The 25,615-nt window shown below is 37.9% G+C and overlaps 1 protein-coding gene across 7 annotated transcripts in view; it reads right to left on the minus strand.

Annotated features, from left to right (window-relative positions):
• LOC117168247 (arfGAP with SH3 domain, ANK repeat and PH domain-containing protein) overlaps positions 1-25,615 on the minus strand; it is a 561,385-nt gene that overhangs the window by 301,642 nt on the left and 234,128 nt on the right. For all 7 annotated transcript variants that reach the window (XM_033353739.1, XM_033353740.1, XM_033353743.1 and 4 more), the window contains one exon: positions 10,327-10,412. In XM_033353739.1, coding sequence (XP_033209630.1) covers positions 10,327-10,412 — 86 coding nt within the window. The remainder of the gene's footprint in view (positions 1-10,326; positions 10,413-25,615) is intronic.

Here is a 25,615-nt window from a genome sequence, read left to right on the forward strand (position 1 = left end):
GTTTTGATTCCTCTAGAATCAAACCGAAGGGCCTATGACAAAGCCACCTGACGCGTCCTCGGGGTGCGGATAGAGGGTCCCTGTATTAAGGGTTTCTTTTGAATATGGTCACAAAAATAAATCGGCAGTCGCGAACAATTGTCCAGGGGTGGTCCAGAAGGAATTAACCTCCAAGCGGAGGTGTGAAAACCGTGCAGAAAGCTGAATGGCACCTGGGTGAGGTGTCTAGAACGGTGACTCTGGGATACTGGGCGACCTCTCAGAGTACGCAGCCTTATCCTTGCATGCGGGGCTCTACAAGGATGGACGAACCCCTTTCCCTAGCTTCTCGTGGGAACAACAATGACAACAACAAACATAGTTGTAGTAAATGCGGTTCGAAAGAATAGAACGCGCAGGGCTCCCGACAATGGGCCGGCCAACAATGTCGACCAATCTAGAGCTGGGAGAAACAAAAAAATGGATTCAATGCGATGGATCGGCGGGATCTTGCGACTTTTGGGTGGACAGAGCGACTGAATCACGACTTGCTAGAGTGCTACGATGCGGGTGTGGCCCCTGAACGGGGTTACATGGCACGGCTGCATGCTCTCTGGTGCGAGAAACACCCGGAGCTATCGCACTTTTCGCAGCAACGTCTATGAAACCATGCTGAAATACTCCGAAAAAGGGGCTATGTAAGCGGAATGCCTACTCTACCACAGCTAGAACAAGCCGGCAACAGAGAAAGAGAGGCGACAAGAAGACAAACCGCGGGCAGGCATCCAACAGAGGAAGAGCGATGCTTTACGACCCGGAGAAACATTAACACCAAGGTTTCTCTCAAGCCTAAAGATCTTGCTGAAATGGGTGACGAGCTTCGTGGACATTTTTCCGGAGAATCCGACCTCTGGGCTATCAATTATTGTGTGTATAATGCAGTGAGAGCTTTGGCCGATGCGAACCGTAAAACAAAACAAACGGTTGATCATCAGACCAAAAGACGAATGCATCAACTTGCCATAAAGATAGGCTGGGCAAGACAGTACGCGTCCCGCATTCAGTGTGTGATTGACTACATCACACCTGGCTGGAATTTTACCGCCAAGGTTCGAAAGTTCGCGCGCATACTCTGGACCCGTTATCACACACTTAACAAGTCAAAGCTGCTGACCATCAGACAGCATATTGTTGAGTGAATACGGATACTATCTGACGCTCAGACAAATGTAGAGCGGAGGGAAAGGTGGGTCAGAGAAAACCAACCGTTTCTCTCTCACCCATCTCGACTCTTCCAAGACCCTCTAGTTAATGTCGACACCCACCCAAACCAGAGGAAGTCGAAGTATTTTGGAGAGAAGTCTACGAAGTGCAGCATAGACTGGACGAAGATTCAGAAAATATTAATAGCTTCAAGGAGTTATGTGTTGCCCTCATAACGCCTGATAAAGAATGCCCACCCACCACTACCGAGGAGGTGAAAAAAGTATTAAGAGTAATGAAGAACTATTCCGCACCGGGACCAGCTTGTATCAAAACCTTCTGGTGAAAGAAGTTTCCTTCAACCCATTAGCATTTGGCCCGTATTATCACCTCATATTTAAAGTCGGAAGAGCCGATTCCGGAGTGGAGATGTCGGGAGAACCTGCTCATCGATAGATTTGTCTGCAAAGATTCAGCATTATACCAGCTTGACCTATTGATGGCCTGGATTGATTATCGGAAAGCTTTCGATTCGACCTCCCATAGACTTATCATCTGTCTTTTGGAAATCTTAAAGGTTCATCCGCAAATAGTTAGTTGCATAGAGATTGGTGCCGCTTTGGAAAACCAGATTTACTATCTCATCTGGAAAAAATCGTGTGACAACTAACAAGGTCAGCTTTCAGAGAGGTGTCTTTCAGGGCGACACCATAAGCCCACTCCTCTTTTGCCATACATTATTGCCACTATCTCTAGCACTTCGCCATTCTGACGGGTACTTGTACAGCTAACCTGCAGATCGAAAGTACAAGGTCACTCATGTATTTTACATGGATGATCTTAAGATCTATGCTAAAAACAAAGAGCAACTACATCTAGCTCTGGGGATTGTCGAACGACACCTTTGCGCTGGAGAGACTTATACATACCTGGGCGTGCCACAGAGCAGCATTCAGGATGTTACATCTACAGAGGATACTCTCCGCAGCAGATACAAACGTCTCATTTGGCAAATTTGGTCTTCCGAACTGTCGGCGAGGAACAAAGTATCTGCAACGAACATGCTTGCCGTCCCGGTAGTACTCTATTGATTTGGAGTAGTTCCATGGACGAGGAACAAGCTCAGATCCCTTGATATCGGGACAAGAAAGGTTATGCACATGAAAAAAAGCATGCATCTTAAGTCTTCTGTTCCGCGACTGTACATCACACGCCTTCAAGGTTGTCGCGGAATATTGAGCCTTGAATGTCTTCATAACAGGATTATTCTGGGTACAGCATATAGCATATAGCATATAGCATATATATAGCATATAGCATATAGATAATATACAGGAACTTTATATTCTCGACAATTGTTTCTGTTGTACACTCGAGGTGAGATATGGTTCTTCTTGACTTTGAGAAGCGAACCATATTCGTTATCAAATTTTCGGCACCAGCTGACAAAACCATCATTGCCAAGGAGAATGAAAAAGAGAGGTACAAAGACCTTTTAAGGGAGTTGTAACGATTGTGCCCGGAATATTCTGTTAAACTAAGCGACCTTATCATCGGCGCTCTTAGAGGTGCCAAGCTTTCACTCATTAATAGACTGAAAAGCATCTCTGCGTGTTAACAATATATTAAAACACTTCGGAGGGTATCCTTTATAGATGTCACATCCTGAATGCGGCCCTGTGGCACGCCCAGGTATGTATAGGTCCCTCCAGCGTAAAGGTGTCGTATAGCGCTTCTATCAACGAGCTCAGTATCTTCAGGGATGCCATTAAGTTTTCCTCGCTTCAAATAAACCTTGGCACATTTGTCTAACACAAAGTTCATTAAAATTTCCTGAGTAGATAGATAGATTAACGTTTATTTTTCGGCCTGCTGGCTTTAAAAAATTTACTTGCTTACACTTCCATTTTTTTTTATAAAATTTTCTTACAACTATTTCTTACCAAGTATCATCCATCCACGCCTTATAGCTAATCCGCTCGTTTCTGTAGTCTATCCTTCCCCGCTGCTCCTCGCCTCGCACGCATTTCGCTCTTTTATCGCTATGCCTCGCATTACCAGCCTCTGTCTCCTCGGCTAACACCTAATACTTAACTACTATTTACAGTATTTACATTTTTCTTACATCTACTTCCTCTCCTATACAATCTTTCCTTCTCCATTCCTCTTCCTCCTTCCTTCTCTTTTTCTCCATCTCGCCCAACACCCCCTTCACCCATGCTACTGCCCTTTTGTCGCCCCTTTCAGGCAACAATTAATCCATGCTTATCTCACTCCTTTCCACCTCTTCACACTCTTCCAACCAGTGCTCAACTTTTACATCTCCTTTCCCGCACGGTTCACACATTCTCATCTCTCTAGAAAGCCAGAACCTATTACCTTCCATACAACCGCATCTCATTCTCGCTATAAGTCTCTGACTACCTTGCTCTCCTTTCTCTCCCAAATATTGCGATCTCTCCCTTGGCATAATCCACACATAGTTCCCGTTAAACCTTGACTCTCTTATCCTCTCCTTTCCTTCTGCCTTCTCTTTCTCCATCCCAGTCTTTTCAACCAACTCATATACCTTCCTTTCTCGTGCCTTCTGCTAAATTCATCCATCTACAGTCCATTTATTCTAAAATACATTTCCCTTTCTACGTCCATCTTTGCACCACAACGTCTGTTCTTCTTCTCCCACCAACACTCCCTAACAAATTTACTTCCCCCCTCTTCCAAAAATCTCTCCTCATATTTACACGCTCGAGTCCCTGTTATAATCCCTAAACTCGTTCTTCCCGTCTACCTCCTGACAATATAGTTCGGCGTATTCCCTGCCAACCCCAGTGTCCACTTTACATACCTCTCCTGTATCCTATTTACCTCCTCACTTATCTTCCAACCCCACACCTCCACTCCGTAAAATAAGACACTCATCACTAGTGAATCAAACAATTTCATTCTCCTTACAAAATCGTCTGTGAACAACCTCTCCCCCAGCCCCCACACCTGCCTCATCACCACTTTTGCCCTTCTCACCCTCTTTTTTATATGACCATCCACTCCCCCATTCCTTCGACACAGGAAGCCCAAGTACACAAACTCTTTCACCTCCTGTACTGCTTTTCCCTTCCACTGACACTCCCCTCTTCTATCTCTCCCACCCCCTTCCTGAACACCATAACCTTCGACTTGCCCGCATTCAACTCTAACCTATTTTTGTCCAAGTATCTTCTCAACCTCTTCATCATCTCCTTTAAAGCCTCTTCGCTCTTTGCCAGCAGTACTATGTCATCTGCATATGCTAGTAACCATATCCTGACTCCTCCTACCCTACCTCCTCCTACCACTCCGGGCGCTAGCTTACTTTCCATATCCGTGATCAAAATTGCAAAAAGCGTTGGGCCAAGGTGGCACCCTTGCCTCAACCCTCTATCCATCCAGAATCCCTTAGAGATTCCCTTCCCTCCTCTCACTCTATCTTTCGTCTCCTGATATACCACCCTTATCCTCTCGATCAGGCCCCTCTTCACTCCCCTCTCTTCCCTTGCCTCCCACAACCTCCCTCTATCTACCGAATGGAACGCGCTATTTAGATCTACAAAAAACGCGTACACTTTGGCACCCTTTTTGGTTACTTCTCTATCCACCACGTGTTGCAAGACGTAAATATTGTTAATAGTACTTCTTCTCTCTTTAAAGTCCGCCTGCGTTTCCGGCCTCTGCCTTAACTTTTGTGTGCCAAACAGCTACGCTTCGTTCTCTATCTCGTCCATCCTTGTTGCCTTAGATTTTTTCAATTTCCCTATCTGCTTCTCTATCTCCTCGTCGTTCAGCTCCTCTCCATCTACCACCCTCGTTTTTCTAATACCCTCATCTCTCTTTCGTGTATCTGACCCCTGAAATAAATCCTTACAAAATTTTCTCCATTCGTCGCTCCCTATCTTCTCACTTATCCCCAACCTATGTTTCCTAAACCTATTAATTATCTTCCACACGTCCCCTTCTGTTTTAACACTTCTCAACTCCCCTTCCAGCTCTTTTTCTTTTTTCTGCTCTTTCTTCTTACACATCGCCCTAAACTCCTTTCTCATTTCTACGTACTCCTCCCTTTTCGCGGTTCCTTCCTTCCACATCCAGTACTTCCTTTTCACCTTTCTCTTCATCGTTTTACATTCCGAGTAGTTGCTCTTTGTTTTGAGCATAGATCTTAAAATCGTCCATGTAAAATACATGAGTGACCTTGTACTTTCTATCTGCAGGTTTGCCGCATAAGTACCCGTCGCAATGGCGAAGTGCTAGAGATAGTTGCAATAATGTAAGGCAAAAGATGAGTGAGCTTATGGTGTAGCCCTGAATGACACCTCTCTGAAAGGGGACCTCGTTAGTTGCCACACGATTTTTTCCAGATAAGATAGTAAATCTGGTTTTCCAAAGCGGAATCAATCTCTCTATGCACCTAACGATTTGCGGATGAACCTTTAAGCTTTCAAAAGACAGATGATAAGTCTATGGGAGGTCGAAGTGAAAGCTGTCCGATAATCAACCCCGGCCATCGATAGGTCACACTGGTAGAATGCTTCATCTTTGCAGACACATCTATCGATGAGCAGGTTCTCCCGACATCCCGCTACCCGCCTGTAATTCTTCGGTTGAGCTAAGTTGCCTATTTTCGGCAGGAGTATTGTGCGCCTTTCCACCAACCACTCTGGAATCGGCTCTTCCGACTTTAAACATGAGGTGAAAATACGGGCCAAATGCTGATGGTTTGAAGGAAACTTCTTCCACCTGAAGGTTTTGATACAATCTGGTCCCGGTGCAGAATAGTTCTTCATCCCTCTTATTACTTTTTTAACCTCCTCGGTAGTGATGGATAGGCATTCTTAATCAGGTGTTATGAGGGCAACACATAACTCCTTGAAGCTATTAATATTTTCTGAATCTTCGTCCAGTCTATGCTGCACTTCGTAGACTTCTCTCCAAAATACTACGACATCCTCTGGTTTGGGCGGGTGCTCGACAGTAACTAGAGGGTCTTGGAAGAGTCAAGATGGGTCAGAGAGAAACTGTTGATTTCCTCTGACCCACCTCTTCCTCCGCTCTAGACTTCTCTTAGCGTCAGATAGTATCCTTATTCTCTCAACAATATGCTGCGTGATGGTGAGCAGCTTTGACTTGTTAAGTGTGCAATAACGGGTCCGGAGTTCGCGCGGAGTTCACCCTAATAAATAAGGGTGGGTCAATTTATATGGGACCGAAAAAGTTGATATAGCGTACCCTCTCACAGTGTTCTTTGGATCATTTTAGGAATTTTTGCCCAGATAACGATCACAAATTTAACTTAAGAGATAATAACATATGCAATTTAAATGAAAAAAGTTCAATTGAATTCAGTAATGGCAGAAACGGAAAGACGAGTTTTGGAAAAAAATCGAGAACGAGTTATTTTTGAAAATCTTTCTTGCATTCTTATGAGCATCTAAAACAATATCTATAAAACAATGATCCACGGCTGCCTGATCCGAAAATTCCATTTCACATACAAAGAACGGAAAGACACGTTCAGTTATTGGCTAGCGTGTCCAAACGAGTTGTAGAACATAATCGAGAAGGAGTTATGTTGGCGACTTCAGAAAGCTGTGAAAAATTCCCTAGACTTAAAAAAAGAGAAAGGCTTTAAAAAGTAACTTGTTCTAGATTTTTTTCTAAAACTCATCTTTTCGTTTCTGCTATTAGTGAACTGAATTAATTTTTTTTCATTTAACTTTTATGTGTTTTTATCTTTTAAGTTGAATCTTTCAAGAAAAAAAGTAAAGTAAAATAAGGAAAAAATATGCTTTGTTCATTTAGCAAGTAAACAAAGAAAAAATCGAATTTTTAGTCTTAAATCGAAAACAATCGATATAGGTCGTGCATGTGTACGCCCCCCCCCCCCCAATTTTGAACGCTGATCATTTTGGGCTATTTAAAATTTGTGATTGCGTTATGAGGAAATCAAATATTCGTCGATTTTCGCAACAATTAAGTCAATTTTCCTCCATAAAGGCGAAAAAATCGAAAAAATGTACTGCAGCGCGCTCTGGCGCCATTCAAAAAATAAAATCAATGCCAAAAATGGATTCCACGACCCCGAAAACCCCCGGAAACACATTTTTCTAGATAAAAAAATGTGTTTTTGTCTTTCTCATACAACATCTGATGAGTCACTTTTTGGAAAAAAACCTACTTTGAAAAATTAGGAGGCTCGAAATTCATTTTAAAGGTATGGTTCTTTGGGCAAAGTTTCTTAAAATGATCCAAAGAACACCGTGAGGGGGTACGCTACATATAAAAAAAATCATAATAAATAATTAGTGTATAAGAGCTGTGCGTGATAAGAAATTGTGCCTATTGAAATAGTGACAATTAAGTGACAATCAAAATCAACTTGCCCTTGTAGTGTCCTCTCGGCATAAAAAGAACTCTGCGAATTCAATTATCTATTCCTGTGCAAAGAATACAATTCATCAATAATCCATAAGGGTGTAAAATCTATGATCAGTTGCACCCAGCTTGTGGATTATCCAGCGAGAATTCTGAAGGAGAATGCATCAAAGCAATCCCGAAGTTCTAGAAAGCTACCTTCAACGCCAATCTGTTGAAAAACACATCATAATCGCCAAGGGATCCACTTCAGTTCATCAAGTATTAAGTCATTTTACCAAAAATTCCTAAAATTTTCTTTCGGCTCCCATCTAATATCTCATTATTTGTTACCTATGGTGCGCGGGGCTTAAATTAAGTAGCAATGACTAAAGCTCAAATTTAAGAATTAAAAACTAAAAGCGAAAATATTAAACAGTTTCCGATTAATTTAGAAACACTTTTATCATTTATCAATGATCAAACTGACTTGGAGACACCAGATTTAGAAGACCATTTGAAAAAATATCAGGACCTCTGGCCAGAGTTTGAAAAGATTTAATCTCAGTTAAATGCTAGCAACGACGATACGAAAGTTTAAAATACAGATGAAAATGAATGCGATAACTTTGAAAAACGTTAATTTACAATTTCCGCATAAAAAATAAGTAGTACAAATCCACAAATGATATTTGCTTCAGACTGTTTGTCTAAAACTGTTCTAATTCGCGCTCTTAAAATCAAACTCAGAAGCATAACCGAGCGCTACGCTCCTTAGGGGAATCTGTCGATTCATGGGAGACTTTGCTCATTATTGTTATTAAGGGTAAACTTACATATCAATTTTGCAAAAAATGGAAGAATTCGCAAGGAGAATGAATAGTACCAACTATGAAAGCCTTAATAAGTTTCTTACAAGGCTGCGCACGGTTTGAAGAAAGAAGGTCGTCTCAGCCGAAATTAGAAAACAAAGTAGAGTCAAAATTCAAAAGCAAACGCAGTTCTAATAATAAATTCAAAAGTAGTCTTCTCCAGCACGCGCATTATATGTCACAATCCAGGTTAAAATTATATTACTGCCAATTAGAGCAGTCCCTGCAAAAAATGTGAATAACGACGAAACTCTCTCTTACACACAGAAAAAACAATTTTGAAAATCTCAAAACTTCAGACAAATTCAAGGAAAAACACACGCCTGTCGAGCTCTTTTAGACTGTGGTTCACAGCCAAATAACTATAGTTAAAACTACCTCTGGACCTGAAAAGACATATATTAAAAAATTATGTCCTCTTCCACTAGAAAATTCCAGCGATGGTCAATACGCAGTGTAGCTCATTGAATGAACAATTCATCTTTTGACTTTCATTAGATAGTATTCCACTGTTTTACGAACACAGTGATACGATATTCCACCTTAAAACATTCTTAAACGATTCATTACAGCACGTCTGTTCAACTCTTTATAAAATGTATCACGGTACTCAATGTATTATTCTTATCGTATTTATCTAATATTATATTTTTAATTGCACAATGTTTATTAACTATTGTAAGCAGAACTTATACCTATTATATTTACTTTTTATCTTTGTTTTGAACATAGTTGTCTAATTGACCGGCATATTACTGCGTAAACTTTAAACTTTCTATTAATGATGCAACTGTTCATTAATTTTTTCAGGAGTTGCATTTAGTTATATCGATAGATTCTTTCAAAATACGGTAAACTTTAGTTTCAATAATTCAATCCCTCTCAGCTAATCTGTAAGAAAGCTTAAGTTTCACGCATTATTAAAACATCTGTCTAGCCTGAACTCTGAAAGTTATTGTACCATCGTTTAGTCAGACCTTCTTCATAAATTTGTGAAATTCTTAGGGTCTATCTGGAGCCCCGATAATTTCCTATTTACTCATTCCACTAAGATGTGCTAAGGTCTACGTGATAAACCAGTAGACAAAACTACGCCCTCTCAAACAATCAAATTCAAAGACTACCCCCACACTCAATGTCTCCCCACATACGTAGTAGATATGTTTACCACCAACTGACCTCTTGATTTAAGAACAGACCAGTTGAACAATAACTGCCAAACCGACTATTATTATTCTCTATTTGTGAAAGAATAAATGCTGAACTTATTTTATTTAATTTCGGTTCCGATTATTTCAATCACCCACCATGAACTTTAAATTAATGAATAATAAATTACGGACTTGAAATGAATCGCGTTCTAGAGTTTGCGGCCGATGCTTACGTACGCGCGAGAATAGCGAGCTCCCATTGGTTATGAGTTCAGGATCACCCTGTATACCTAGACAGCCCCGTGCAGATATTCAAAATAATAAAACTCAGCTCGAAAAATGTCTTCGACATATTGGGCAGTAATTGTCTTAAGCCTGATACATAAATGTATAATAGCGGTTGGGAGCTGTCACATTCTGGGAGGAGCAACGGAAAAAACGAAATGTCCAATTGTTTAAAACATTGCATCTTTTGAATTTTTAACAGTCTTCTCTCACTTTCATTATACATTTTAGGGTAAATACGGCGAATTAAAATATAAACTAAGGTTTCTGGGTAGAAACCGGAAAGCGGTAATTTTTTTTTAACTGAAAAGAATTTAAATCTTGCTCAAAACTATTCAATTATTATTTTTTACAGAAAGTGTATGATAAAAAAAATTCATTTTGACGTTTTGAAATATACTTCAAGGGTTGTGTGAAAATTAATGAATTAATTTTTTGCAAAGGATGCTCACTTTGTTTGTGCGTGGTAATATTCGACCAAATGCTGCAACAACTCGATGCCTTTCTTCGTCTTGATTTCGTTGACCTTAATGAGATACTGCAAAAACGCAAAGATAATTAGATTGAAAAGATCCTAGAGAATATATATTTTGAAAATCTATAGCATCTATATGAATACAATTTTTTGTAGATTTATCAACAAAAGCTTTATAATTTTATAAGAATCAAATTCTCAAAATATTCGACACTACTTTTAGCTAGATAAGTAGGGTTCTATCAGTACTTATATTACACAAAGCCTCATGTAGTGAGATGCTCTGCCTTAGCTTTAGGAATCGTTCAAGTATTACGTGATGTGGGGCAGAGCTAAGTTTAATTTAAAATACCTGCAAATATGGTATTCTAGTTAAATATGGTTACCTGACACCCCATGAAAGTTTTGAGACAAAACTTATAATCATCACTGAGCACGTTTGAAAAAAAAGTAGATTTTTTTTTCAAACAATATTATATGTAGAATTTGCATACACGATGTTGGTAAATTTCGATTTGAAGTTTTATAAATTTAATTTGGTAGTTAAGTGCATTCTAAATTATGGCAGAGACCAGCATTTAAATATTTCTTTCAAAAATCTGTAACTTCATCAAATTTCTATAAAAATTAATGTAACTTAGTATACTTATGTTTTAAGTATCACTAAATTCAATTTAAAAAATTCAAAATGGCTTCTGTAGTAAAAGTGTGAGCAGTTAGGTATTTTTGTTTTTCGTGAACAAAGATTAAGTTTACAACTCAGTGTTATGAACATTAATTTTTGAAAGGTGAAAAAGGCTTTATTCTATGCTTTTGACATTCCTCAATAACAAATCTAAATTAGGATTAAAAAATTAAAAATTGCTCATCCAATATGGCCCTTCGTAAGGTAAACACGTTTTGAAATTCTATGAAAACAACTAATGATTATTGAAGATTTTATGCCGAAGCTCTCAAGTTTCGAGTCGCAGATTCCGCATCTGAAGACATTTTTCTACCAAATTCAAATTGGCCAATCCATTATGGCGGACGAAAAGCTTTACAAAATTATAAGTTTTTATACAATTTAGTTCCCTAGAGTTTTTGGAATCGCGAATTACGAATCTGAATTTATATTTTAAAAATTAAATATAGCTGATCCAATGTAGCGGACGAAAAGCTTTAAAATTTTATACATTTTTATCAAATTCAGCAACCGGAGGTTTATTGAGTTGCTGATTATGAATCTAAATCCAGATTTTCGAAACTTAACAATGACTGTTTCAGGGACCAATCTAACCAAGCTTTCAATTAAACCCAGTTTTTCTCTCATTCACCACTTCTAATGAAAATGATTTTTCTTGTAAAATTTGTTTTTTGAATTACACCGATTTATAAGAATAAATGTACAAAGCAGGTAGTAATTGATGTCTTTGGTGTTTGGAAAATTCATGTATATTATATTTTTTAAAACTGGAGTGCAGTCAATGAATTTCACTGGGGAACCGCATCCTCTTCAGGACTATAACTAATAATGGCATGACATGCTCCATTATTTGTTATAGTCCTAACGAGGCTTCGGTTCCTCAGTAAAACTTTTTACACTTAGCGTGCCAAATATTTGAACAACTTGTACAAAGGTCATCCAATGAATGATGGTACTGGTCTTAGTGGTTTATCATCTTTATGTTATTTTATTGTACCATATTTATGTGGTGGCCGACCGTTAGACCTTCGTTAGTGATGATAAGTTCTTTTTTTATCAATTTGTTATCATAGCCATTTTTCAACCATAATGTTTAAATTTCTCTGTATGTTCTTCGTCGGGTTTTTGATTGTTTCGTAGGTTTTTTTGTCATCGAGAAGTGTTTTCATTTTTTGTTTGTATTCTTATTTTTTCATTATTGCTGGTTTTCAGTACACATATGAACAGATACCGAGAACTTAAGTGCAAATTTATCATGATTTAATCGAAATTTGCGGTAAAATTCCTTCTCTTATTAACTAATCTTACGCATGCGCATTCACTTGTTCTAACTTCAGTTCATAAAGTCTGAAAGTTTCTGGAGCACAGCACAAAAATTTAGCTCCATAGCAATTTTTTTACATTTCATCATTAGTTTAAACAATAGTCACACCATTGTTTACACCAGTTTGTAACATTAAAATCAAAAACAATAGTGAAAATACTAAAACGCAAAACCATTAGATGTGACCATCCGCGAAGAAAGGGACCTAATGCAGAAAAAAAATATTTTTATTTTCTTACGCCAATCGATGGTTACAAACTTACTCTTTCATTTTCAATAATCAGAATTTTTCAAAGTTACTTACTTTTCTTGTTACAAGGCTACTAACATAGGCATAATAAGAGTACTCGTAAACGAAACGAGAAATCTCCAAAAAAGAGCCTCACCACTCACTACTACTAGGTACAGCCAAAGCTGTCCGATGCGAGTCAAGCTCGGGAATGCGGCGCCTAAAGGTTTAGTGGTAAATGGAGGGGGTTCTTTTCGTGGACGCATCCTCACTAGTCAAATGCTGGCTTGCGGACTCTGCTACAATCGCCCGTCCTGTAAAATTCAGCTTTTACGCATTAGGTCCCTTTCTTCGCGAACGGTCACATATACACTTTTAAAGAAAAAAATCCAAAAACTTTTTAAGTTTATCCAGGTTATGAACGTTTTTAAAAAGAAAATGTTTCGACTTCTTACAAAAAATGCGAATTTCCACACATTTTCAATGTTTTATTTGAGACAAAGAGTACACATTGTGGTAAGTTTAAAAATTAGTGAACCTAAAAATGTATATCTTCGATAACGGACCATGCGAATATATATATTCATGATATGCTCCATTATTTGTTAGTCCTAAAGGGGCTCCGATCCGGCTGTGAAATGCATTGACTGTATTCCAATTTTTTAAATCTAATAAATATGAATTTTCCAAAGACCAAATGCCATGAATTAATGCCACATTTATGCATTTTTTCTTATAAAATCTAGCTATTGGTCCTCCATATTGGATAAGTTATTTTGAATATTGAGCATCTGAATACAGATTCGTAACCAGGGACTACTTTGAGAATTGGTCTTCAGATTCGTAATCAGTGCACCAAAAAGCCTTTCGCTTTTCATTCGATATATCAGGGCATTCAATTTGTATTCTGAAAACATGACTACTTAACCCATATGATCCTAGTCGATACCTTAGCCAATTGCGCTATCGAATCGCTTAAACGTTCGTAACAAAATCTTGGCTATGCTTTTTGGTTGAAAATGTCAAGATCCTCTCAGGAATATATTCATTATTTTTTGATTTAAGACACGGGAGTACCACTCCCATCCCATGGCACTTGCGTCTGTTTTTAGGGTGAAGGATGGTTAGGGGATAGGGTGTGCTAGGCGTAAGGGTTTTTCAAAGAGGGTTTTCACGTTTTGGAAAGCACATTCTGCTTCTAGGGTCCAGTTCTATCGTCTATCGACTGCCTTGTTTACTGAGGAGATACGTAAGAGGTGCGGCTGTGATATAAAAGTAGGGGACATATTCTTGGATCCATCCACATATGCCTAGGATTATAATATCATCTAGGTAGAATATACAAAATTTATTGATGTATCCAACGAGGGCAATTTGGGACATTAGCCGTGGGAACACACTGGGGGCATTTTTAGGCCAAACAGCATAACCTTAAATTGATAGGTACCGTTTTGGGGAAGGGTGAAGGCAGTATATTTGTTCGAGCTTTCTTCCATCGGAACTTGCTAGTAGCCATTACGGAGGTCGATAGAAGAAAAAATGTGGGCATTTCCTAAGTCTTTAAAGGTATCATGGATGTGTGGTAAGAGCTGAGATGTATCGACAGTAATGGCATTTAACTGGCGGTAATCGACGCAGAAACGAGATTTACAGTTTTCTCGTATTACGATGACTACTGGGGAACTATAAATCGAATTTGAAAGCTCAATTATTTGATCATCTAACATTTCTTGTGTCTGTTCCCAGATAAGCTGGCGTTTTTCTTCTGAACAGGGGTAGGGACGTAGCCGATAAGATTGGGTAGTTGTGAGCTCTATTTAATGTTCAGCTTAATGGGCTTGAGTGGAAATTCCGGCGGGGTTTACGATCGTTTGGAACCGTTAAAGGGGTCCTGAAATTTGTTGACATACCGGAATGAGACTTTCGCCAGGACTTAAGCAATTCCTGGATTGTTCAAGGTGGATGAGGGAGTTGCAGTTTCACAATAAATGGTAAAACTTTGCTTTTTCTCAGAGCAACCACGGTTAAAGTGATTGCCTAGACAAAGCCAACATTTTGGTAGTCGGCGTAAGGAAGTGGATCCGGAAAAATCATGTGAACGCTCAAGCCGTTTGGAGGCCGGGGTTGTTTCGGTTTCGTTGAATTCGGCCGCTACTGCTATGGACATTAGGGTATTGAAATCGGCTGGTTAGGAAGTACTAATGTCTTGACGAATTGAGGGACGTAGTAATGGGGGGAATGGGGTTGTATCTGCTTTTTCTGAAGGAAGAGACAAACGGGTTCTTTGTTTCCTTGTTTTTGGCAGTACAATTGCGAGGTCAGGCGTCCTAGTGTATTGATCCCATTGTATTTTTGTAGGAATAATTCCCGAAAACGAGCCTATTCAAATCGGAGACCGCAGTAAATTTCCCACTATCTCGCGGCAGTTTCTTTTAGGGCTTAGGCTACTATAGTAATCCGTTGTTCATTTGGAGATCCTTGGTTGAGAAAATTTTACTTCATTTGATTGAGGAAGATAGTGGGCTCTTCGTAATCACGAACCTGGAACTCTGGAAGTAGAAGTGGGGGAAAAGGGATGGCATTTAGAATTATCTGCAATAATTGCAAATTTAGATAGGGTGCCTTATAAGCACACCTATGATTTTGAGCGAGGGGGCCATTATTAAAAGGGGGGAGGTTTTCCACAGGGCCTTGGTTGTCTACAAGGGGTAGATTTTCTGCTGGGTATTGAAAATTTATGAGGGAGTTATTTCCTACAAGACCTTGATATTGTCCGAAAAGTGGGTTACACACAGGGCCTTGGTTGTCTACAAATGGTGGATTTCCTGCTGGGTGTTAAATATTTATGAGGGGGTTATTTGCAACAGGGCCTTGATTTTATCCAAGGGGTGAGTTTCCCATAAGGGATGGATTTCATGTAGAGGTTGCCATAGTGGTCGACAGTGTGGACTTACCACAATTTCTAAATCCGAGGAAGTGGGTAGAATTATTTAAAGAGGAATCCCCTTGGGTCTCGAGATTATTACCAGAGAAAGGACGCTCCTGTGACTCAAACTCCAAGTTAAAGGGCTGAAGATTCCTTGTCAGTGTTCGATGAATCATGGAAGCCACCGGGTGTTTTTCCACTGTCGGAAGTGATTGTGCTATTACTTTTCGTGGGGACGCGAACGATCACAGAACGTATTTTCTTCGCAGGTAATTAGATTCCTTACCGGTTTGGTCGGAATACCTGTGAACGGGGTACCGACTGCAATCTTCAATCATGATACGGTTGGGTATCTCGATGCGCAAGTCGTAGCGTGGGTACGACTTTTTTGCCGAGAGTCGTTTGTTCCTGCGAGATCTTCGGCTATTTGTCATAGGGAAGGGGGATTTACAGCAAAATATAAAATCAAAAATGTGTTGTTTTTTCTTTCAGACCCCACGTTTGTGTGTCAAATTGAGTTCAGTCTGTAAATTAAGGCTGATTCAATATAATAAAAAAATAAAAATAAAGAGTGGATTACTTTATTTTATTTGAGAGGGCAGATCTTATTGTTTGACAATAGAGGAGGGTTATGCAGGATATCCAGTGCAACGTAGCGGCTCTGATGGTTAACGCCGATACGAGAGTAATTCTCTCTACAGCAGGGTCTGCTTCAAGGAAGGTTAGGGGTGTTCCAGGTTATTGAGAGGGCCGTTGTAGTTTGTTGCGATGTTGGCAATGGTTACCGATACGACTGTAATCTTCTCGGTGACGGGGATCTTGTGTGACGCTGCTGAGAAGGCCCCCTGCAAGTGCTAGAAAACAGGAGTCCATGAATAAGGTAGGAAAGGTAAGGTGAAAAACTTCCATTTATTAGAAAGTGTCGAAGTACACACTACGGAGACTCGGGTAGAAGTGACTCTCGGTCTCGAAACGCGCTATACTTAAAGGACAGCTTGGCGGCGGCGTGCCAATCACAGTGCAAGTAAGGGGGGGGGGGGGGGGGGGGGGGGGGGGGGGGGCATTTTACAGGTGGGGTTAGGACGCCCAGGCGACGAAAGAATCATGGATGTTTACCAAATATTATCCATGGTTATAAATATTATTTATAACCACGAATATAGCTTGGCGGACATCAATTTAATCTTTTTTCTTCTAATTTTTATCCGTTTTGCCTCTCTTAAATTATGCGTATTTTCTTCACGTCATTTTGTTTGCTTAACTTAATTAGTTCAGGTTTGCTGGTAGTAACACATTTTTAAATTAATATTCAAGTTCTGTAATCTCTTCATCTGTTTAGCTTCCTTCCAGTTTTATGATCCTTCATAATTGGAGAAGATGCTATATTTGTCACTTTCTCTATGGTTTTGGTTTTCGAAGTCATATATTTCTTCCTATTATATCACGCCTACCGCTCCTTCTTCTTCCGTCGCTGTATCGTTTCGTAGACATGCCGGACGTTCCTGTATGTGTGGTATTCAAGTGACGCTGCTTGCACTTCGGATATAGGCTTTTTGTAGCCAGTCTTAGTGTCGATAGGAATTTAAGTATTACTATATTAAGCTCTGCCGTATTGTGTTTTAACTAAGGTTGCATGTTACTTGTGGTTCCACTTTTCTGAAAAAATGAGAGAATGGCTACTGTCTAATTTTGTTTCTGAAGTCAATTTGTTCTCGTTTTTTTTTTATTTCAATTGAGTAAGTTTGGCTAATTTTAAGTCAGTTTATGATATTGGTTCTGTTGATCCCTTGCTATTTTGGCATTTCTTAAATATAAATTTTCTAAATTAAAGTTCCTGCACTCAGTTTGACTGTGTGTCACTATCTATATTTAGGTTTTCGATTTTGAAATCGTTTATATTATTATATTATTTACTGGTCTAAATTTTTCTGGACTTTCTCTTTTATGACTTGCAACCTTCTCAATCTATCCGTCCAATCCTCTCTACTTTGGAATTCTATTTCACTGTAATTTTATATATATATTGTCGGAGATATTGAAGAAGTTATAATTCTCCGCCCAATTTTGAAAATACTGAAGTAAATTGGGTTGAAGAATTTTTCTGGTATTTATTGCGAACTGTCAGTCGTTGAAATGTTTATCCCAGGTGAAGTGATCATATTCTAAATCGATTTAATTATTTTTTTTATTGTTATATTATAGCGCCCAGTTGGGTTTGCTTGGAGGAAGTACCTCGGTGTTTGAATGTGCTTAATACCGATTTTTTTTTTTGTTATTTCACTTAAAGTTTTATTTATGAATTACGTGCCATTGTCGGTGTGTAGAATCCGCTGTGATACCCAACGCGAAATTACCCATTTATAAAATTGTGACTTTATCGAAAAAAATTTAGTTTTGAAACCTGTTATTAATTGCTTTCATCAGGTCTACCAATTCTATTTAAAATAAGACGTATGCTTGAAGTTTCTCAAACAAAGCAAAATGTCTTTATAAAAAAAAATTTGTTTGCAAAAAACATGATATACAAATCCGTATTTCCGTGAAAGTAGACATTATAAATATTATTATTACCATAGTATAGAGAAAATTGAAGGAAAATATATTTATAAAACTTTTAATAAATAAAAAACAAAATAAAATGTGTAGTCAGCGAGAATCGAACACGTAAACATTCGGGTCTGAATCTGAGAAATGATAATTCATCTCGACTAAGTTTTCATCCAAGGCATAGTCAAGACATAGCCAAGACGTTTTCTTACGTCTTAAAGAATGTTTATATGATTAATCTTCATGATATTTATTTGCAATGTATTAATAATTTTTTGTAACTGCAATAGTTTGGTTCCCTGGGTGACGATTCCAAGTATGTTATCTTTTTTCCTATCACCAACAGTTCACTATATACTATTTAGAAAATCACAGTTTTATTCTTTATACAGAAAAATTTATCTATCTCTAGTTGTTGAGACAGACAACTTCCGAAATTCGCATTAGAAAATCATTTATTAGTAAATAACAAGTTTTATCGGTTGCAAAATTTGACTTCTTAGCAGGTGTGAAATGTTTGGTCCCAGTCTAGCTACCTGATTCATGGAAATGGTAGGCCTTGCCGGTGGGTTTCATAGTTTGTGGAGGTCGAAGTAAGACGGAAAATAAAATTCACAAACAAAAACTTTTGTAAATTTGACCCTGGCAAATATTACAGCTCTAAATTGGTGAAATAATATTTTTTAGAAAAAATTCTGTTTATTTCTTAAGGCTTAAACTTCTCGTCTTAAGACAGGCCCACCTCGACTGGTCTTGAGACTTACAATAAAACTGCTCATCTTAAAACAAGTCCACTTCAACTTGTCTTCAATACCCGTCGTAAACCTTAGTCATAATTTCCAGTCTTATGTTTTCGACTCCTACGTCTTGCCCCTGGCTGCCAGGGAGACATAGCCGTCTTGCAGACGAACTGATGCCGAGTACCAAGATTCGGCTTTAAAAACCGTGTTACTTTCGTCTGCTTTAAGGTGGAAGGCTTGCTTGACGTCTGGAAATGTCAAAATTGCTTATGTTGATAAAAGACCTTTAATTTTTGGAAGGCTTCATCTTATTTGAATGCCCTATTGCATGTTCTATCTTTTTTCAAGAATCTGTTAAGTGCTTCTATTATTTCGGCAAAGAGTCTAAGACAACGTTTAGATATTTTTAACGGTCGTCAAAATTTTAAGTTAACATAACTATGTCGTCTAAATTACAAAAAACTTTCGGCTTAAAATTTTTAGTGATAATTTTTGGGCAGGAGTCAAATCCCCAGACTGACTGCGACCTCTTCTTCTCGACAGCGCTTGGCATTGAATGATACGCATGTGTCGCAATGATCGCAATTGAATAAAATTTTTAATTTCCGTAAAATTAATGCCATGGAGATAAATAATATAAACATTCTCGGAGATCTTAAGAGCCTTTTGTTGTTGGTGTTCTTGAGTTCTACTTGGAGACGAAAAATTTCGACTTAAGACCAGAAATGAATTCTCGCTTGCTCAGGAGCGAAACTGACAAAAACGTCTTGGCTATATCTTGGCTATGTCTTGGATGAAAACTTAGTCAAGACGAATTATTTTTACTCGGTAAGCGATGAATTTTCAAATCAAACTATAAATCTTCAACTGGAATAGTTCAATTTTACACCGAAAATATAAATATTCAACGAAAATTATTTTTATTTAATTAAAACACTTGCATTTACAATCAAAAAGATTTTTTAAATATGGAAAGGCTTTTCGTCTAGACTTCGTTAAATCCGTGTCTTTATACTACCGAAATCACTGAAATTCTTATTATTATTGAATCAAAGTTTAATTTTACAATTCTTCACGTTCACAATTAGAGTACTTCGCAACTCTTACATTACTGAAATGAAATGGGTCTTTTCAGGGCCACTAAATTTTTAAAAGAGAAAATAATCATGGACATATAAATGAAATAATGATATTTCTTACAGCTCTCACTAAAATAAAATGTCACTTTTCAGGGCATATTTGATTAAATAAAAAATTATTCTTTTTATAAATTAGGGAAATTATAAATTATGTTAAATGATACAAAAATATAGTAACTGTAATTAATAGTAAAACATGAAATTTTTATAATATTATAGTTTATAAAACAGTAAATTCTAAAACTTTGATAAGAAAAACGTATTAATGGAGGTAATCTTGTAACTTGGCTGGAAAATTTCCCTTATTATTTAAAAGTCAACTCTTTTGTTGAAAATGCGATTAATGTTTGGTTTAAAATTAACTGTTTAAAATAAAAAATTTACAAATTTCATTTTAGGTTAAAAACTTATCTTTTTTTGTCAACAATTTTACTATTTGATTGGAATTTTATTATTTTACCAAATGAATTAAATTTTAATGATTAATTAATTGAAATTAATCTAAAATCAATTTATGAATGTTATACATAAAATAATAAATGTACAGTTTAGATTGATTATTAAAATATATTAAATTAATTTAAAATAATTAACAATCGATAATTACTAATTCATTCATTTTGAATAAGTGCGCGCTCAACGACACATACGTAGTAAGTAGAAGCATTGTGTCGGCGAATATACCGACCATGCTTCCAGTCAGCAGTGCAGGAGGGGAATTCGTTGGCGAGTTGACAACCGCCCACAATTTTGTCCATTAGTTGCTGGAAAGTAGCGGAGCATTAGTTAGACCAAATGTTATTCTTGTAAATTGGTGCATGCCTTCTTCAGGGACAGTGAATTATGTAATTGGTTTTGAACTTTCTTCTAATAGAAAATGTAGACAAGTAGGTTTGATGTCTAATTCTGATATAAATTTTATTGATCTTAATGTGTCAAGAATTTCTGTCATCAAAGGTAATGGGTATAAGTATTTTTTGTAAGGTTATACATTTTTTTCACGCCCAGGCAAAATCTAAATCCAGGGGCGGTCAACGCAATGGGAAGTAGGCGGCAATAGATACCCAGAGCTAGCGCCGCGTACAATTGGTCTGTGAATTAAATCGTATGTGTATGTGTCAGTTCACGTATATGTATATATAGTTTTTTCATGTTTTTTCTTTTTACTATAATTAAAGGAAAATAAAATACTTAAAGCAGTATTTGAAGAATATGAGACAAAAGACAGATAAGCAACATTTTTTAATGCTTTTTAAATCATATTTCCATTATTTTGCAATAATTCTTTCATATGGCAATACGCAAATAAAAATTTGCAAACACAAGATTTTCAGGTTGTCAGTCGCACATGACAGTTTTCAAATTCCAGGTCCAGTTCAGAATGTGAGTTTTAAGCGTCAACGTTCAAATGTATATGCGTATTTGACATCATACGCACGTTGTTGTCAACTATCCGAACAGCTTCGCTATATCTAATTTTTCGTTTTCTCGCTGCGACCGTTGCTGACAACGTGCGTATGCCGTGAAATGCACGTTCGACCGTCGATGCTTTCGACTTCAAAAGTCAACCTTCCCTTGTTCCGTTCACCCGCTGTCGAGAGCAGTGCGCCATGGCAGATATATAGTCGAAGTTAATATGAAGTTGACTATGCTGGATGTTAAGGTTTTTCATGCACTCACTGATACTACAGCTAGTTCAAATTGCTACATTTGTGGAGCTAGACCGAGTTAGATGAATGATCTGAAGCATGTAGGCCAGAAGGCAAAAATCGCTCCTAACTTTTAATTTGGTCTCTCTACCGTTCACGCTGGGATAAGGTTTATGGAGTGCATTTTGCACATTGCCTATCGACATGCATTTTTGAAACGATCAACAATAACTAAGAAGCACAAGGGGATGAAAGAAAGGGCTTGGAAACGAATTTGCGATGAATTTAAACAAAATACAGGTTTGACCATAGATCAACCGAAGCACGGATAAGAAAAATTAAATACCGGAAACACTGTTCGTAGATTTTTTGCGAATGTGGAAGAAATAGCCGAAATAACGGGTGTCAATATAGAATTGATTAAGAGGTTCGGTCAAATTTTGTGAATGCTATCAAGCAGCACAAATACCTGCTGAATTTTTGTATGACTATGCCTACGAGACAGCAGAACTATCTTTCTTTTTGCATCCATGGTATATCATGCCTCCTACAGTCCACAAAGTTTTTCTTCGTGGGCCTAAAGTTATGCAGCAATTTCTTCTTCCAGTTGGGGAGTACTCAGCAGAAGCTGCTGAAGCTGAGAACAAAGATGTGAAGCGCATTCGGCAATTCATCACAAGAAGGTACTTTAAATTAACAAGAATGGAAGACTTAATGCACAAACCAATTGCTTCAACTGATCTCTACACTGCCGATTTAAGACAGGAGTGGGAGAAAGATGCAACAGAACTTTATCTAGAGATCATAGAATTATTACAGGAATTCAAATTAAAAAACAATTCTCATGAGATTCATTGACGGAAGGAATTTTTCTGACAGAGTATTATAGTATAGCAAAATTCATAATTACTGAGAAAGTTACTTGATTAAGTACCTCTATCGAGATGCATTAAAATAATCACTACAAAAGAAACCGCTTATTCAGACGCAAACTTGCTACAGATAACTGTTTATTTAAAATATTGTTAAAAATAATAACGATAGCGAGCTTTTTCCATACTTTCTTGATTAATTATAACCACTTACAAAACTGCAACATGATTTAGCAGAAAAAATAATTTTTAACTATTGGAAAACGCTACATTTTTTAATTTGTTTATAATATTGTTAATAGCAATTAAAATATTTAACATTTATATTTCTTTGCAGCTATTTAGTATAATTTAGAATTAATTTGATAGTTGGTTGATGAGAAAAACTTCTTTGAAAAAAATAAAATAACACAATTTGTATATTAGAATATTTATAACAGTGGCAATTGTTAACTAATGGTTATTTTCCATTCTTAATACTACTTCTACGAGATGTTTATGCATTTTTAATCAAGATAGCGTTTTTTGTTTTGGTTGAGCCCTGTATGAAAGTAATTGTTCATATTAATTGTTCATAACAATTAACCTAAATCTTAAACCTAATATTCATGTCCCTGAAGTATATCTGCAATAATTTTGATAGATAGCGACTTCTCTTAAGTTTTTTCTTCAGAAAAAAAATAATGATCGTAAAACGTCCAATTTTCACGTTCTATTTGTTTAAATAATAAATTTCACAGAGCGAAATAAAAAAATCGGTCCTAATGACTTTCTGCAGGATTTAATTCTGAGTATTCACTCTATAATCAGAGTATAAAAATTGCACCGATTTTTGTTGGTAATTTTACCACTCTAGTACTACAATTTTTTGATTTTTTTAAGTCTAGACCAGTAGAAAATCAGATTTACTGTACCATATAGAAAACATTGTGTGAAAACTAACAACGTCACCTTTTAGAGAGGTGTATTTCAGGGCGACAACGTGAGCCGACTCCTCTCTTCTCTTACATTATTTCCAATATCTCTCGCTCTTCGCCATTTGAAAGGGTACTTTTGAAGCAAACCTGGAAATCGATAGCATAAGGCCACTCATGTATTTTACATGGATGATCTTAGGATGTATGCTAAAAATGAATAGCAATTAATCATAGCTCTAGGGATGGTCGCGGAATACTCTCGAAAAATTGGACTGGAGTTTGAGCGATAAATATGCACCAAGGTTTATTTGAAGCGAGTAAAACTTAATGGCATCCCAGAAGACTCAGAGCTCGTCGACAGAAGCGCTATACGACACCTTTGCGCTGAAAAGACCTCTACATACCTGGACGTACTACATAGCCGTATTCAGGACGTAAGATCTATAAATGAAACTCTCCGATGCTAATACAGACGTCTCATCCAGCAGATTTGATTTTCCGAATTGTCAGCGAGAAACAAAGTATCTGAAACAAAAATCCTTGTCGTCACGGTAGTACTCTAGTCATTTGGAGTGGTTCCATGGACAAAGAACGAGCTCAGATCCCTTGATATCGGGATATGTTAGGTTATTGCACATGAACAAAATAATGCACTCCAAGTCTTCTGTTCCGCGAATTTATATCTCACGCCGTCAAGGTGGTCGCGCATCAGCTTGAATGGCTTTAATTTTTTTCGAGTACAGCAAATATAGTTGCAAATGTACCCTCTTCTTAAAATGGCCAGGAAACATGAAGCAGTAGACAAAGTAGCTTTACTGTACAAAGCAGCGGAGGAGGCTACTGAAACACTCGGCCTTGACTTCAATATTAGGAAGCAGTAGACAAAGGAGCGTTACTGTACAAAGCAGCGCAGGAGGCTACTGAAACACTCGGCCTTGACTTCAATATTAGGGTTGAGCAAGATGCATAAAATCTTATCTCCTGAAAACCCAGGTGGATAAAGTACAGAAGAAAAAATTCCGTGCACAGCTCCTTGATAAGAGGATGCACGGCATCTTCCACAGAAATGTGGAGGATTAGTCAATGTCGTGTGTGCCAACTTTTTCTTTCTTTAAATCACGCGGATTGAAGTTGGGCACAGAGGGTTTTATTTTGGTATATGAAAACGGTGTCATTTTCACCTTAACATGCCGTCGCTACATTTTAAGCAAAGACATTCCCGATGATAGCTGCCGAGCTTGTCATGCACACCCTGAGCACCTAGGACACATACTACGAGGGTGAATCAAATATTAACCGGAATTCTTTTTTAATATTTATTTATTTATAAAACAATACAAAAATACTATTGATTATTTTTCTACATAGTCTCCTTCACGCTCTACACATTTTTTCCAGCGGTCTGGAAGCTTGTTAATTCCTTGCTCGTAGAAACTTTGAGGTCGGTCATCAACCAATTGCGCACGAATTCCTCAACATCTTGATCGTTGTCAAATCGCAATCCTCCAAGTGCATCTTTCATGGGCGCAAACAAATGATAGTCACAGGGTGACAAATCTGGGCTGTATGGAGGATGCTCAAGGGTTTCCCAATGCATATCCTCCAGTTTTTGTTTCGTTTCGCCCGCCGTATGTGGCCTGGCATTGTCATGAAGAGGGATGACGTTTCTGATGGGGTTACCCCGTCTTTTGCTTCTGTAAGCGGCTTTTGCTGCCTCCAACAGCTGGCAGTAGTAGGCAGCGTTAACCGTACGTCGATCATGTAGGAAATCAATGAGCAACATTCCTCTGTAGTCGAAAAAGACGGTCGCGAGGACCTTATCGGCTGAGAGACGGGTTTTGGCTTTCACAGGACCGGCTTCGTCTTTCCTTCGCCATTCTTTACTCGCCATCTTGGACTCGAGAGTGTAATGATGCACCCATGTTTCATCACATGTCACGATATGCTTCAAAAAAGTCTCTCCCTCCCGCTGAAATCGATTCAGATGTCTCTTACTGATTCGCAGTCGGATGTTTTTTTGATTATTGTTCAATAACTTCGGGACCCATCGGGCACAGATTTTTTTGAAACCAAGATGATTTTTAATGATTGTTTGAGCGCTTCCATAGCTAATGCCCACCTGTAAAGCGATTTCATGAATAAAGAACCGCCTGTCACTTTCAATAAGGTCACGAACTGCTCTTTGGTTAAAGAAGAGAAAAGGGCGAGCGACGCTTCGCTTCTAGTCCCTGGATATAA

The sequence above is a fragment of the Belonocnema kinseyi genome, chromosome 2 (genome assembly GCF_010883055.1).
Source record: "Belonocnema kinseyi isolate 2016_QV_RU_SX_M_011 chromosome 2, B_treatae_v1, whole genome shotgun sequence".
Lineage (NCBI taxonomy): Eukaryota > Metazoa > Arthropoda > Insecta > Hymenoptera > Cynipidae > Belonocnema > Belonocnema kinseyi.